General features: G+C 42.1%; 1 protein-coding gene across 2 annotated transcripts in view; it reads right to left on the bottom strand.

Annotated features, from left to right (window-relative positions):
* Positions 1-15,688, bottom strand: part of gucy1a2 (guanylate cyclase 1, soluble, alpha 2) — a 107,372-nt gene that overhangs the window by 71,423 nt on the left and 20,261 nt on the right. Inside the window, exon 2 of one of the 2 annotated variants that reach the window (XM_078402494.1) lies at positions 15,354-15,415. In XM_078402494.1, the coding sequence (XP_078258620.1) occupies positions 15,354-15,415 (62 nt within the window). Of the gene's footprint in view, positions 1-8,437; positions 8,817-15,353; positions 15,416-15,688 lie in introns of those variants that run through there. The other variant, XM_078402495.1, reaches the window with a different exon arrangement.

Here is a 15,688-nt window from a genome sequence, read left to right as displayed (position 1 = left end):
GACGTTTTAGGTTGGAACTCTTCTTCAGACTTTGAAGAAGGATCCCAACTCAAAACATCACGCATCCATGCCTCCAGAGAAGCTGCCTGACCCACTGAGTTACTCCAGCACTTTGTGTCTTATTTTGTAAACCAGTATCTGTAGTTCCTCGTGCGCCCAAAAGAGTTACCTTCACTACTAGACCTCAACCAGCCATTTAATTACCAAAGCTCCATGAGCACATCAGAGATGGGATATGCCGCCAAAGGAGACTCCGACAGTTAATTCACAAAAGACTTCCACCATCTGCAAGGCACAACAGGAATAAAGACCATGGATGTTTTCCTATGCACCATTTTAGTAATCCCTTCAAAAAGGTAATGTTCATGAGGAATGACTTAAGCTTTTTAAGTGAATTCTGATCAGCAGAAATGTTTTATGGAGTGACTGATTATCTTCAAAAAAGTAGAATTGAGCAATTACCTGCTGAAGAGTGTGAGGCTAACTGGTTTCCGGTTTCCCCTGCTCACCTGTTCACTTTCATAAAAAGTGGCACGACAGAAGTAATTTTCCAATCTAAAGAAATGGATCCTAAATCAAGTTAGCCTCACAAGATTATAGGCAGAGATCTGCAATAGTCTCATTGCCTTCTTTTAAAACCTGCAATAAAACACTGATCTGGGGATTTGTCATACTTTAATATCAATAACAAATGTTGGGGGTTTTCCTGAGAGGATATTGAGTCAGATGACCTTACAGTCTCTGGAGCTTACAGATGATCTCATTGAAATATAGAAAATGGTGAGATAGTTTAACAAAACATGTTGTTCTCTTCTGCCTTAAAAAAAAACCTTAATGATCATCTTGTCCAAGTCATTAATGGCATTGTTTTCTTCATCATTTCTATTTTGCCAACATTAATTTTGATGAGTCTCAATGGATGGTCCAAGATTTTCTGGGGAATACCTGTCGTGCTATGCTCTTCTTTCATTGGAAATAATGTTACAAGATAATAGTTTTACATTTTCACTCTTTTCTTTTCATTTACAAGATAACACGTTGCAAAGGATCTGTGAAGCCATTGTTTTGTTTGATCTGTTTTCTTTCCATCATACCTGTCAGTATTTCTTAATAATTGTTTGGTTTCTCAACATTTACGGCCATTTGCATCTTTTCCAACAGGGTCTGAATTGGTTTTACCCTCTTTTGAATGCTTCTTCTTTTTGTTTTATGTAAACCTTACCTCATCCGTCATTGTGCAGGAAGGAACGGCAGATGCTGGTTTACATCAAAGATAGACACAAAATGCAAGAGTAATTCAGTGGGTCAGGCCGTGTTTCTGGAGAAAAGGAATAGGTGATATTTTGGGTCAAGACCCTTCTCTAGACTGAAGTCAGACCTTCAGTCTGAAGAAGGGTCTCGGCACGAAACATCACCTATTCCTTTTCTCCAGAGATGCTGCCTGACCCGCTGAGATACTCCAGCATTTTGTGTTTATCCTCATCCATCAATGCGTGTTTTTAGGTGTGGAGGTCTTCAGTTTGTTCAGAGTATTGATTAAAAGATTACACCAAAAAAACGTTTTAAAAAATGTGCAAGAGGTGAGAAACATTTGGGATAACTAATGCAAATTTTGAACACTTAAATATCCCTATTACACATTGAGTACAGTTTGCCAGCAAGATCTCCATCCTCAGAAAGCACTTTCTATATGGGGCAGCACGGTGGTGCAGCGGTAGAGTTGCTGCCTTACAGCGCTTGCAGCGCCAAAGACCCGGGTTCGATCCCGACCACAGATGCCGTCTGTACGGAGTTTATACATTCTCCTCGTGACCGCATGGGTTTTATCAGAGATCTTTGATTTCCTCCTACATTCCAAAGACATACAGGTTTGTCGGTTAATTGGCTTGGTATAAATGTAAAAAAATTGTCCCTAGTGTGTGTAAGGTAGTGTTAATGTGCAGGGATCCCTGGTCAGTGCAGACTCGGTGGGCCGAAGGGCCTGTTTTCGCGCTGTATCTCTAAACTAAACAATAGTAACCAAATATTTAATTTTTCCCATTTCCTTTTCAAGCTACTATGTGACTTCTAGGTGAGCTTGACAATTTAGTGCCACTTTAGCCATGCCCACAGGGACGAGGATTGAGATTGTCACAGCTGCATTGCACACATAATCCAATCATTTGCAGGTGAAAATTCGCTTTTTCAGATTGGATTGAATTTGAACCTAGGTCCCAATGCAAGTGCCCCAATATCCAGCCTTCTCATCGGCTACTTGTTTTCCGAGTTGCTAATGTAAAAGCTTATGGAGCAGTTCATTCTTCAAATGGTAAGCTAAAGCTCCGAAAGAAGTTATGATCAATCTATTTAATGTTCAATGGTGCTATATTTTCACACGTGCAAATGCACAGTGAAATTCATTTCTTACAAACAGTCCAGTAGAGTATTCCCATAGAAGATAGACACAAAATGCTGGAGTAACTCAACGGGTCAGGCAGCATCTCTGGAGAAAAGGAATAGGTGATGTTTCGGGTCGAGACCCTTCTTCGGACCGTGAGTCAAGGGAGAGGGAAACTAGAGGTATGAAAAAGTACAGAACAAATCAAAACCTGCACTGATAACTCATCAGTATTGCATACCTAAGCACAATCCCCCAATTAGCAAAGTGCACAGAAGTAGTCCACTGGTCCGCAAGCAGGAGGCACCATGCCTTCCATGTGGATTATCCAGTGAACTAACATCCCGCTCCTCGCCTGTCCTTCTTTGTACCCCGGAAGTGCCTCCCGCAGCCGACCTTGAAGGCACGGTCGGACAGACCCCGGTTCCCTCTCATACTGGTCTTGCTCCTCTCCATCCTCCCGGTCTCTGGTTTTCGGGGAAGAGCAGGGCCTGTTCAGTAGCCCCTCCTACCGTCTGCGGCCCACCGGGTCTTGTATTCTGCCGGCGGAGAGAAGCAGGGGCCGACTCGGCGGCTTCCCACCAACAGGCCACAGCCCACGGGGAGCTTCTGCCGCATGGCTCACTGGCACCTTCTGTTTATGTACATATTGTTTAATCAATATGGACATGCTGATAATAAAGTGGTGCTTGAATTTTTTTTTTCCCCATTCTAAAATGATATCTGCAGTACACACTCATACTTGTATGAATCACAGTAGCACCATAATGACATGAATATTAGCATGTGAGCAGCTAATGCTCGCTGGAAATGTTCAGGGAAGGCTGAATCAGCAAAGCTGATTTGACATCACCAAGCCATTTTGATGCTCATATTCCAGATATTCCCCTCTTAAGCTTCCTCAATTGAGCATAAATTCTGCAGCTGGCCAGAAACCATCAACAACTGACAACTATTTAAAAGAATGAACAACTTACAGGTGAGAGGCTGATTATTCTTCGCTAGTGGTTGTTATTGAGTCATAGAGTTATACAGCAAGGAATCAGGCCCTTCAGCCCAACTCGCCCATGCCGGCTAGTTTGCCCGCAATGGGCCAATATCCCTCTAAACCTTTCCCTATCTTTGTACTTGTCCACGTGTCTTTTAAATGGTGTTATTATATCTACCTAGGTTACTTCTCTGGCAGCTCATTCCATAAACCCACCACCTTCTGAGTAAAAAAGCTCCCCCTCAGGTTCCTATTAAATGTTTCCCTTTCACCTTAAACCTGTGTCCTCTGGCTTTGATTTCCTAGCTCTGGGTAAAAGAGTATATGCGTACATTCTATTTATTTCCTTTGTATGCCACTGTAGAATGGGCCCCAGCTATTCCTGCCACATTGTAATCCAGATCCAAGGCATAGTTATGGGCACTCGCATGAGCCCCAGCTATGCCTGTCTCTTTGTAGGGTACGTCGAACAATCCCTGTTCCAGGCATACACTGGCCCTATTCCCGAACTCTACCTCCGCTACATTGACGACTGCATTGGTGCTACCTCCTGCACCCATGCAGAACTCACTGACTTCATCAACTTCACCACTAATTTCCATTCTGCACTCAAATGCACCTGGATCATCTCCGACATCTCCCTACTGTTTCTAGATCTCACCATCTCCATCACAGGAGACAGACTATTGACTGACCTCTATTACAAACCCACTGACTCCCCTAACTATCTGGACTACATTTCTTCCCACCCTGCTTACTGTAAAGACTCTATCCCCTACTCACAATTCCTCCGTTTACGGCTGCATTAGCGCCCCGGATGAGGTTTTCCATACCAGGTCATCGGTGAAGTCCTCAGTCTTTTGGGAATGGAGGTTCCACTCTTCCATTATAGATGAGGCTCTCACTAGGGTCTCCTCCATATCCCGCAGCTCCGCTCTTGCTCCCCCTCCCCCATTCGTCTCCCTAGTCCTCACCTTCCACCCCATCAGCCGTCGCATACAGCATATAATCCTCCAACACTTTTGCCACCTCCAACGGGATCCCACTACTGGCCACATTTTCCCATCTCCACCCCTTTCTGCTTTCCGCAGAGACCGTTCCCTCCGCAACTCCCTGGTCAACTTGTCACTTCCCACCCAAACCACCCTCTCACCTGCAACCACAGTAGATGCAACACCTGTCCTTTTACCTCCCCCCTCGACTCCATCCAAGGGCCCCGACAGTCTTTTCAGATGAGGCAGAGGTTCACTTGCACCTCCTCCAAATCATCTACTGTATCCGCAGTTCCAGGTGTCAACTCTTGTATGTCGGCTTGACCAAGCGCAGGCTAGGCGATCGTTTCGCTGAACACCTCCGCTCAGTCCGCCTTAACCTACCTGATCTCCTGGTGCCCAGCACTTCAACTCCCCCTCCTATTCCCAATCTGACCTTTCTGTCCTGGGCCATTGTCAGAGTGAGGCCCAGCACAAATGGAAGAACAGCACCTCATATTTTGCTTGGGTAGCTTACACCCCAGCAGTATGAACATTGACGTCTCCAACTTCAAATAGCCCTTGCTTTCCCTCTCTCTCCATCCCCTCCCCTTCCCAGTTCTCCCACCAGTCTGTCTCCGACTACATTCTATCTGAGCCGCCCACTCCCCTGACATCAATCTGAAGAAGGGTCTCGCCCGGAAACGTCACCCATTCCTTCTCTCCAGATCATCAGTGACTGTCCCAATGAGTTACTCCAGCATTTTGTCGCCCTTTGATTTAAACCAGCATCTGCAGTTCTTTCCTACAGACACTATCTATTCCCTTCATGACTTTATACACCTCCATAAGATCACCCCTTAGCCTTCTCCACTCAAAGAAATAAAATCCTAGCTTGGTCAACCTCTCCCTATATATAGCTCAGGCCCTCGGGTCCTGACAATATCCTCATATATTTTCTGTACATTCTTTCCCATATGGTAACATCCTTCCTCTGCTGGTTGTGCAGGTCTGTTAGCTGGCATTTGAAGAGTCATTTATTGACCATCAACCACAGATATCTGTGTTTGAGATCAATTAATGTATGTGGCAATGCACATAGATCTTCAGAGCTTTAAGCCTGACATCAGCCATCATGGTTATCTCCTCACACTGCCTTCTCAGGAGTCTCCTACGTAAATAACACCAGTCTTCTTCACCTCCTCTACAAAGACCTGCAAGTAAACATCACACTCTCAGAGCCAGCTTTCTCCCATGTTGTTCCATTTTACAACGCATCCCAGTGCAGTGGTAGAGTTGCTGCTTTACAGCATCAGAGATTGGGTTCAATCCTGACTATGGGTGCGGTCTGAACTGCAATTGTACGTTCTCCCCATAACCGCGTGGGTTTTCCGCAGGTTCTACGGTTTCCTCCCACATTCCAAAGACCTGCAGGTTTGTAGGTTAATTGGCTTCTACAAATTGTCCCTAATGTGTAGGATAGAACTAGTGTATGGGTGGTCATTGGTCGGCACGAAGATGGTGGGGCCAAGGGCCTGTTTCCATCCTGTATCTCTAAAATAAACTAAACTATCCATCCTCATGAGCATTACAAACCCTGTCTCATGAACATGACAAACTCTATCTTTAACTTCATACCCCAGACCCTGCACACCCCATCACCTATTTCAGTAAATATTCCACCACACTCCGGAAACACAGAAAAAAAGTATAAGAAGCGACATCTCAAGTGTATGTACTTGTGTCCCACCACCTGACACCCTTAATCAATGCTGAGGTGCATTTCTTTCCTTCTGGACGATTAATTTATTAGTTTTCCTCCACAAAGAGCCAAGTGGTTATTTCACTGAAAAGTCTGACGATATACTTACTAAACACCCACGTATATTTGCACACACATATCAACTGGGGTCAATAGACAATGATTGGAAGATGAATACCCTCCTGATTTCAGGACCTTGTACTTACCTAACTAACAGCTGGTTTGTCACAAGTCATCATTCTGAAGGTTCCATTTTAATTATTATAAAGAGAGATTTATGTAAACATTGTCATATCATTTATTTGAATGTTAATTACTATAGAATGGATTTTTGCTGGCATGGTTACTAAATTGCGATGAACATATATTGTAGGGGAATGAATGGGTTGCAAGGCTGAAGGAGGTTACAGAGCTTGTGAGAACGAAGGTCATGACAGAATTTGAAAAGAGTGTTTTAAAATCAAGATGTTGTAAAATATTGTGAAATATAAATATTTGTCCATTTTATGACATACAAAACAACAGTTACAATAACATTTACTAATTAAATCTGAAGAAATGAAATGAAATTACATAATAATTTAGTGATATAGAAGTGAAAATGGGCGATTCAAATAATTTTTAATTCAGTAAAATATATCAGAAAGATTCAAATGTATCTGAATTTGAAAAGGTTTAAGGAATATAATCCAGGACATGATGCTACTTTTCTTTAGTCCCCATTTCACACAGACAGGCAACTCTCTATTCTTTAATTTGATTCTAAGATGAAGATATCTTCCTGGCCATACCCACACACACCTATTTCAGACATGACACGTGCTAAGACCATGCACTCCAAATTCTGGTTAATCTTTAAATAAATAATAATGTCAATCTGTAATAAAAAGGAACTGCAAATGTTGCTTTATACCAAAGAGACACAAAATGTTGGAATAAGTCAGCGGGTCAGGAAGCATCCATGTAGAAAATGGATAGGTGACGTTTCGGATCAGGATCCTTTGTCAGACTGAAGTATCCCAACCCAATACACAAAGGGACACAAAGTGCTGGAGTAACTCAGCGGGTCATACAATATCTCTGGAGAACATGAATAGGTGACGATTCAGTTCAGGCCCTTTCGTTAGACTAAAGTATGAAGAAGGGTCCCAACCCCAAACATCACCTATCCATATTCTTCAGAGATGCTGCCTGACCGGCTGAGTTATTCCAGCACTTTGAGTCCCTTTGTGAAAACCAGCACCTGCACTTCCTTGTTTCTACAAATTAGGTAGGGATCATGAAACGTCATGGGTGAAGTTGATTTCTGGGTTTATCTATGTTAGTTGCTCATTTCTCCAATCTCTTCACCAGTGCACAGTATGGTTTGGGTTCAAGCATATTATACTTGTTCTTCCTACTCCCGAAGGATCCTATTGTTCAATTGTCACTGAGGTGCAACATCCAGCTGGGGCTGAGGAGACCTTGGACGATGCTGCATCTTCTGACACCAGTGAGAAAGTTGGGCTGAAAGGCCTGTTTCTATGCTCTGTGACTCTATGGGTGCTATTTCTGTCTCCACCCTCTGTTCTTACTCACTTGTGATCAATGAGTCACCATGTAGAAATGAAACCATCGCACTTACCAAACCCACCAAGGTTTAACTATCTCTTCTGGTAGATGGTATACAGGTTATGTGACTGTGTGCCCTGAGTGTGAATGTTTACTTCCTCTAAGGAGAAAGAGTCTCTGTCAACCTTCAATCTCACCCCTTGAAAGACTGTATAGGGCTGTAGAATTGAAAACATGTGTTAGAATTATTGAGGTAAGAAGGATGATGGTTTATCATATGCAAGTGATCAGCTTTCACTTACAACTGGCATCCAGTCGAGAGGCAGCACGGTGGTGCAACGGTAATTGCTGCCTCACAACGCCAGATTCCCGGGTTTGATCCTGGCTACGGGTGCTGTCTGTACAGAGTTTGTACATTCTCATGTTGACCCTTTGGGTTTTCTCCAGTTGCTCTGGTTTCCTCCAACACTCCAAAGGCAAAGGTTTGTAGGTTATTTGGCTTTGGCAAAAATTGTCCCTATGTTTAGGATAGTACTGGTGTACAGGGATCACTGGTCGGCACAGCCTCAGAGGGCCAAAGGGCCTGATTCCGTGCTGTATCTCTAAACTAATCAGTGAGTACAGACACTCACTGACTTATGCAATAGGCGACTTACGTAAACTCGCTCTTACGTAAACAATTCTGTACTCAGTCCCTAGTGCAATCAGGTCATTTTGTAATTTCCACAACACTGTACGATCGATCAAGTTTGCATCGGAAACAAGCCAGCAAAGGCAGCAGTTCTTACCCAGAAGGCCGTGCAGCAGAAAGTGCCCCAATGGCAAGACAGAACCCAAGCCAACAATGGCGGTGGTGCTTACCCAGAAGGTCATGCGCTACAGAAAGTGCCCCAGACATAGTCGGATGCTGCTGAGACAGTTAATACTCTCAGTGAGTTACTTCAGGCAGGGGATCCAGATGGTGATTCCGACTTATGTAAATTCTGACTTACGTGAGCATTCACAGAACATAGCCCTTACGTAAGTCAGGGAGTGCGTGTATGTACTGCAACATATCACGAGAGTCAAATGTGTTTTAATGCCATATGATTGAAACAGAATTTGTCAGTGGATGCACCAGTTTGGTATTTCTAGCGATCATGCAGTCAGATACACTGGTTATCTACATGATCGACTCTTCAGCAGACATCACCTACTGGTGGATCAAAGGACGACTTCAGTTCTGTCTCTTCTGGGTGTCCTGCTGTAGATCCTCCTGCAAGAAGAAGATATAAGTGAGTGTGAGTAAAGGAATATGTTGAATGGATGGATAGATGGAGAACATTTATTAGTGACAACTATGAAGGAAAAGCATGACATTACAAATGACAAGGTTACATTTCAGTGGTGGCAAGGCAAATGGGGATGACAGCAGTTATATAGACAGGGTGTGCTGGAGTAGACAAAGGGCAGAGTGAGAGGAGTGGATTACTATGCACATAAGAATGTAAGCGCCACTGTGCCCACCTTTCCTGACTTGATGTGTCATTAAAGTCCATGAGGCACTGAATCCTGGGGTGGGGATCATTTGCCTGTTGCTGACTCCTGCAACGGCGTTCTTCCTTCCATTTGCAGAGAACATAATCTCACCAGCATGACATCCAACGAGACATCAGTATATTTGGGGTCATCAGTCAATCGGGGGTAGCTTTGGTCAGTCCACTGATGTTTGCAAATGCGCCCCTAATTATCCAAGCTGAGAATCGACTTGTATGCCTCATTATGCATCCTCTGTCCATTTAATTGAGAAATTAAATTGCCGGGGCTGCACAGTGGTGCGATGGTTGAGTTGCTGCTTTAAAGCGCCAGAGACCTGGGTTTGATCCTGACTACGGGTGATGTCTGTACGGCATTTGTACGTTCTCTCAGTGACCATGTGGGTTTTCTCCGGGTGCTCCGGTTTCCAGCCACACTCCAAAGACATACAGCTTTGGTAAAATTGTAAATTGTCCCTAATGTGTAAGATAGTGCTTGTGTACAGGGTGATCACTAGTCGGTGCAGACTCGGTGGGCCAGAGAGCCTGTTTCCACGCTGTATCTCTAAAGTATAAATCCAGAACTAATAAGTTATTTAAATGTCCATTAAATGCACTGCAGAAAAAAAAAAATTAGCAGGGTTTCATTCCTGGCGTGAAGATTCCCACAATCCCCGTCTCTGAAAAACTGTTTAAATTCAATTACATGAATCCAGCACTGAAATTAATAAATGTTGAAGTGTAATAATTTGACTTTGTGAGCAGCAGAACACTGGCCCTCATGTTTGTTAGTCCCAGTAATGGAGATTTTTAGTTTCACTTGTACAACACTTCATTGTTACACTTGTCTGTGTATGGCCAAGATAAAGGTACATGTTAATAAGGTGGCTAAGAGGCAATTCCAATTATTTCCAAACAATATTCCTTTTTTTTTTCCTCTGTGTGCATTTTCTTTTTATTTTCCTGTGAAGCCTTTCTTCAATCTCTTCCACCTAGCCTACACTTCTGCACTCGGAACTAGTTCCTGCTTGGGATGTCTGCCCCATCACTTTGTGGCTAAAATTGGATATGGTTTTTTAGGAACACCGCAGTTTAATTTTTGGGTTAGAAACAAAAAACTGGAAACAGGCCCTTTGGCCCACCAAATTCGCGCTGACCAGTGATCACCCCATGCACTAGTACTATCCAACACACTAATCACATGCCACACATATGTCAGCAGGTCAGACAGCTTCTCTGGAGAAAAAGGATAGGTGACGTTTCGGGTCAGACTTGACCCCAGACTTGCACACAAATTGCTAGAGTAACTCAGCAGGTCAGGCAGCATCTCTGGAGGAACAGGATAGGCGACTATCTTTGTTATAAACCAGCAAATGCCTTTCATTGTTCCTAATTATTTGTGTTGTTTGGTTCATATCTGACTGCTCTTACTTTGTCTTTCTGCAAACTGTTAATGATTATACAGTTCACTGTGGCAAGTGTAACAATGAAGTGCGGTACAAGTGAAACACTAGGGTGGCACAACACTAGAATCGCTGCCTTACAGTGCCAGAGACCAGTGTTCAATCCTGACTACAAGTGTTGTATACATTCTCTCCATGACTGAATGGGTTTCCTCCAGTTTCCTCTCACATTCCAAAGACGTGCAGGTTTGTAGGTTAATTGGCTTCTGTAAATTGCTCCCAGTGTGTAGGATGCGAAACTGGGATAACATAGAACTGGTCAGCATGGACTTGAGCTAATGGGACTGATTCCACACTCTATCTCTAAAACTAAAACTAACAACAACATTTCTTTTAATATTTTTCATTAGCTGTGACATCAATGTGGTCATTTACTGAAACCAACTAACACTTACACACTTGGCTTTAGCATAAAATAGCTTCATGGTTCGTCCCCCTGATACTCAATATATTTCTGAAAATTCTCATGATGAGCTGCAAGAAACTTTAACTGGATCAAACCATAAGGAAGTTAGGTTGGGAGCATAGAATGATGTGCTTACTGAGAGTTGTTTGGGGATGGTGACATTTATTTTCGCTTGGCATTTGATCCACATAGTGAACCGATCAGAAGGCTCCATGGAATCCATGGGAAAGTGGCAAATTGGATTAAAAACTGGTTCAGTGGAAGAAAACAAAAGTAATTGTCAACAGAGTTTTAATGCCTCCATGGCTGAATGCACTGGGGCTTTGCAAAGCTCAGAACTCAGATCCCTGATTCGGAATGAAATTCTGCGGCTGTGATTAAAAGTTTGCTAACAAGCCCAAAACTGTCAGAATGCTGACTGCCAGGAAGAAAGTAGAAGCTGCAACAATTTACTAGTGGACTTGTTAGGTGAGCACAAAAGTGGCAAATAGAATTCAATTGGGAGTGTGAGGTACAGGTCCAACACCAATTTTCTGGCATCCATGGTTCTAGACCCTTTCTGGATTATCCGTTTTGCCAGACCAACCGAGGAGTCGATCGGTACCGGAACTGTCCGCCTAGGCAGCAGAGGAGCCAAAATATCGACCAGCAAGTTTGCCTCGGAGGTCTCGGCTATGGGAAATTCAACTCGACGATTGGCTGCAGAAGTTGGCTATAGGAACAGATCTGTCAGCTTCAGCAGGGCCGGAATTCCAGAACCCCGGCTGCAGGGGGCAAATTTTACCTGCAGGTCGGCGAGAAAATCCAAATGAGGTCGAGATCGGCTACCTTACCCAGTCTAAGTGTCACATTTTCAGGGGGACTTAAAGGGGGGATTTTGTGCTTTCTCGTAATTGTGTCTGGATTAAAGGAGATGCCAGACCACCAGTTGCCAGAAAATCGGTGGTGAACCTGTATTATATTTAGGAAGAGCAAACAAGGCATGGGTATACATAATAAATAGAGATTACTACAAGTATAAAGAATAATGAATATAACTTGCAATGCATGCCAATGGATCCCTGAAGGCAACAGGACAGGAGGAGAAGTAGATTTATGCGAGTAGGGAAATAGTGCTAGAATCGTATATAACAATAGAAGTGTCACAGTAGAGTCTTGTGTGTTATTTTGGTCACCACAGGAAAAATGCTTAGCGCTCAAAATGTGCAGTGGAATCTATAAAGTTGTTGCCGGGGCTAAAAAGGATTATAACTATGAGAAAAGTTTGGCTGGAATAGGACCATTTTCTTTGGAACGAAGGAGACAGAGAAATTTATGAGAAACCTAGATAGGGTGAACAGGTTTAACATATCTTCCTTGGTAGAGAAACTAATGATTACAGAGGGTAGGTTTTAAGTTAATTGGTAGACGAATCAGAGAGAAGTTAAAGAAAATTTCCCATACAGTGAGTAATTAGGCTCTAGCAATAAGCGCCCCGAAAAAGAAGAGATGGAAATCATCAACACATTTATAAATCTGTTGATGAACACTTGAAGAATTGTAACCTGCAAGATTACAGACCAAGGGCTAGAAAGGGTGAGTAACCTGAATGCTTTTTTGATGGCATGGATATAGAGCACTATTTATGAATTTGTGCTGCTAGGTTTTTCTTATGATTGATTCGATAATAATTATCAAGATCATGCATGCACTGATGTTCTGGAAGATAGAGGTTAAGATGCAGCTCTATAAGATGTTGGTTAGGCCTCATTTGGAGTATCAGTCAACATCTTATCCTACCTTATTCTTGGATTCTTTGGACACCCCATTACAGGAAAGATGTGGAGGCTTAGGAGAGGGTGCAGAGGAGGTTTATCAGAATGCCTGAAGTTGAGCATTTTAACAACTAAAGTTGGATAGACTGGATTGTTTTCTCTGGAACGTCAGAAGTTCAGGGGAGACTTGATAATATATAAAATTATGAGGGGCATAGATATGGTAGACAGTCAGAACCTTTTTCCCCAGGGTGGAAATGTCCAACTCCAGAGGGCATAGCTATAAGGCGAGATGGGAAAAGTTTAGTGGACATGTGTGGGGTAAATCTTTTTTTACACAGAGTGTGGTGGGAGTCTGCAACGCACTGCCAGGGGTGGTGGTGGGGGCAGATATTATAATGTCGTTTAAGAGGCTTTTGGATAGGTACATGGAAGTGCAGGGAATAGAGGGATATGGATCGTGTACAGGCAGATGAGATCAGTTTAACTTGGTAATATGTTTGGCACAAACATTACGAGCCGAAGGGCCCATTCTAGCGCTGTGCTGTTCTATGTTCTATAAGATGATGCCAGGAACATGGGTAGAAGAGTTTGTACAGAGAGTAACATTTTACCCCAGCAACTGGAGGGCACGAAAATCAGAAAAGATGACATAGGGAGCTGAGATCGAGTCTAAAATGAAGATGAGGAATCACTTTGTGCACATTCTGAAGGAATAAAGGCAAGGGATTATTTCAGTGTAACACTCAGGTTGGGATATCAGAGGTGGATGGGCAGTGGTTAATGTATTTTAAAGGAGCATTAGGGAAGAATAGGATAAGATGCTTTGAGGAGAAGAAATACCTGAAGAGGAGGAGGAAAGGAGAACAAAATAAAATTTATGGCAAAGGTAACATGTGTAAAGTTTTCTAATCATTTGAGTCATACAGTGTGAAAACAGGCCCTTCGGCCCAATTTGCTCACGATGACCAACATGCCCCATCTCTACTAGTCCCACCTGTCTGCAATTGGTCCATATCCCTCTAAACCTATCCTATCCATATTACCTGTCTAAATGTTTCTTAAATGTTGCAATAGTACCTGCCTCAACTACCTCTTCTGGCAGCTCGTTCCAGGTGCCATCTTTCGTGTTAAAAAGTTGTCCCTTGGTTTCCTATTATATCTTTCCCCCTTCACCTTAAACCTCTGTTTTTCAATTCCCCTACTCTGGGTAAAAGACTGTGCATTTATCCTATCTATTCCAAATTCAATCTGCATTGAATTTCAGAATCTATATTTCACATAAATGAGAAACATAATGGAACCAACCTTGGGGCCTGGTTACAATGCTCGACAATATGTCCACTGAAATAACTCCTTTAGTAAGTTGCCACTTTTTTTCCTACTGTTCAGACAACATCTTATCCTACCTTATTCTTGGATTCACTCTAAATGTCTGCTGAATTGAGATAAGCTTGTGGAGTACTCTGTTGAATGCATCTTGAAAGTTGTGGAGTTCATTCAATTGTTAAGCTTGCCACAATGCCCAAATGATCAGTGTTCAGCAAGCAGGATATTTATATTAGAAATCCATGGCATCTGCGATTTACAGCCAACTACTGTACAGATAATCCTCAAATTTACGACACTTAATCAAGGCCTATTTTACACAAAATTCAATAAAACAATAACGACATTTATAGTTAACCGATTCTATTTCATCCCTTTTGTTAAAACTGACTAATTGTTGGCATGCATCCACTCATTTGTTACATTCACTGTGCTAATTCACTCTCTTAATCCCTAACAGCTCTTATATTGGTATTCTGCATTCAATAGCAATTCTATATTTCCTTATTTCGACCTTCCTCCTTTATCTGGGCTTTCACCAAATTCATTAAAAGACAATAGGTGAAGTAGTAGGCCATTCGGCCCTTCGAGCCAGCACTGCCAGTCAAACAATTTGACTGTCAAATAATTTGAAGGCCCAAATATCTTAAACTTGGAGTAAGCAATCATTCAGATCAGGATTTGTAAATATATCTGCAAGCACCAATATTCATTCCCAGGCAGTCCGTACATATTTGTATCTGCTGGATTTGTAAGGTTGTACTTTCTTCCTGTAGTGTTTCTGTTTGATTCATCTGCACAAGATTACACTTATAAATGCACCTCTTGATTTTTATAATTCCACAATGTTTTATTATCATTTTTGCTGCTATTATATTACATTTGTGCAATTAAAATTCAGCTTTAAAAAAATGGTTAGCATCCTTTGCCTGTACGCATTGAAAGTTATCACATTCTACAAGGCAGACAAAACAGTTGAATGACATTTGAACTTTCAAGTTAGTTGCATGAGAATTAATTTGACCAAGTCAGCCAATTAATTTTGGATCAACTAAAATATATCTAAAATAAATTGACAGATACGTGCAAATTATTTATGAACAAAACTTATGACTACTTATTCAGTACAATGGATTGAATACACACCAAGTTCAAATTCTAAACTTAGAAATACATTTTATTTCATTGTAAGACCTTATAAGCTACATTAATATTGCCATGTTTTCATTGATTCTTACCTGATTTCATGCTGTTCAAAATAGCGCAAGGTCCTCTGTAGAGCCCACTGTAATGTCTGTGGCTGCATTAACAAGATGATATAAAAGTAATTGGTATCAAATGGCTATATTTTAAACAACGTAACTAAGGCAAATACCACATTCTTAATTACATTACTATTTTGAAGGGAGAATGGCCAATTAAAATACATTTATGTTAACAGACATAATGAATTGCATTGACAGTGGAATATTTAACAATACTTTATTTATTATTGGTTTCCAGAAGTCATTGTTTTCAGAACTATCGTGTGACTGTTGTTTTCAGTTATGTGCAGTCAGAGCCATTTACCACA

This window comes from Rhinoraja longicauda, chromosome 7 (genome assembly GCF_053455715.1).
Source record: "Rhinoraja longicauda isolate Sanriku21f chromosome 7, sRhiLon1.1, whole genome shotgun sequence".
NCBI classification, from domain to species: Eukaryota; Metazoa; Chordata; class Chondrichthyes; order Rajiformes; family Arhynchobatidae; genus Rhinoraja; species Rhinoraja longicauda.
This window is presented reverse-complemented; position numbering and strand designations above follow the sequence as displayed.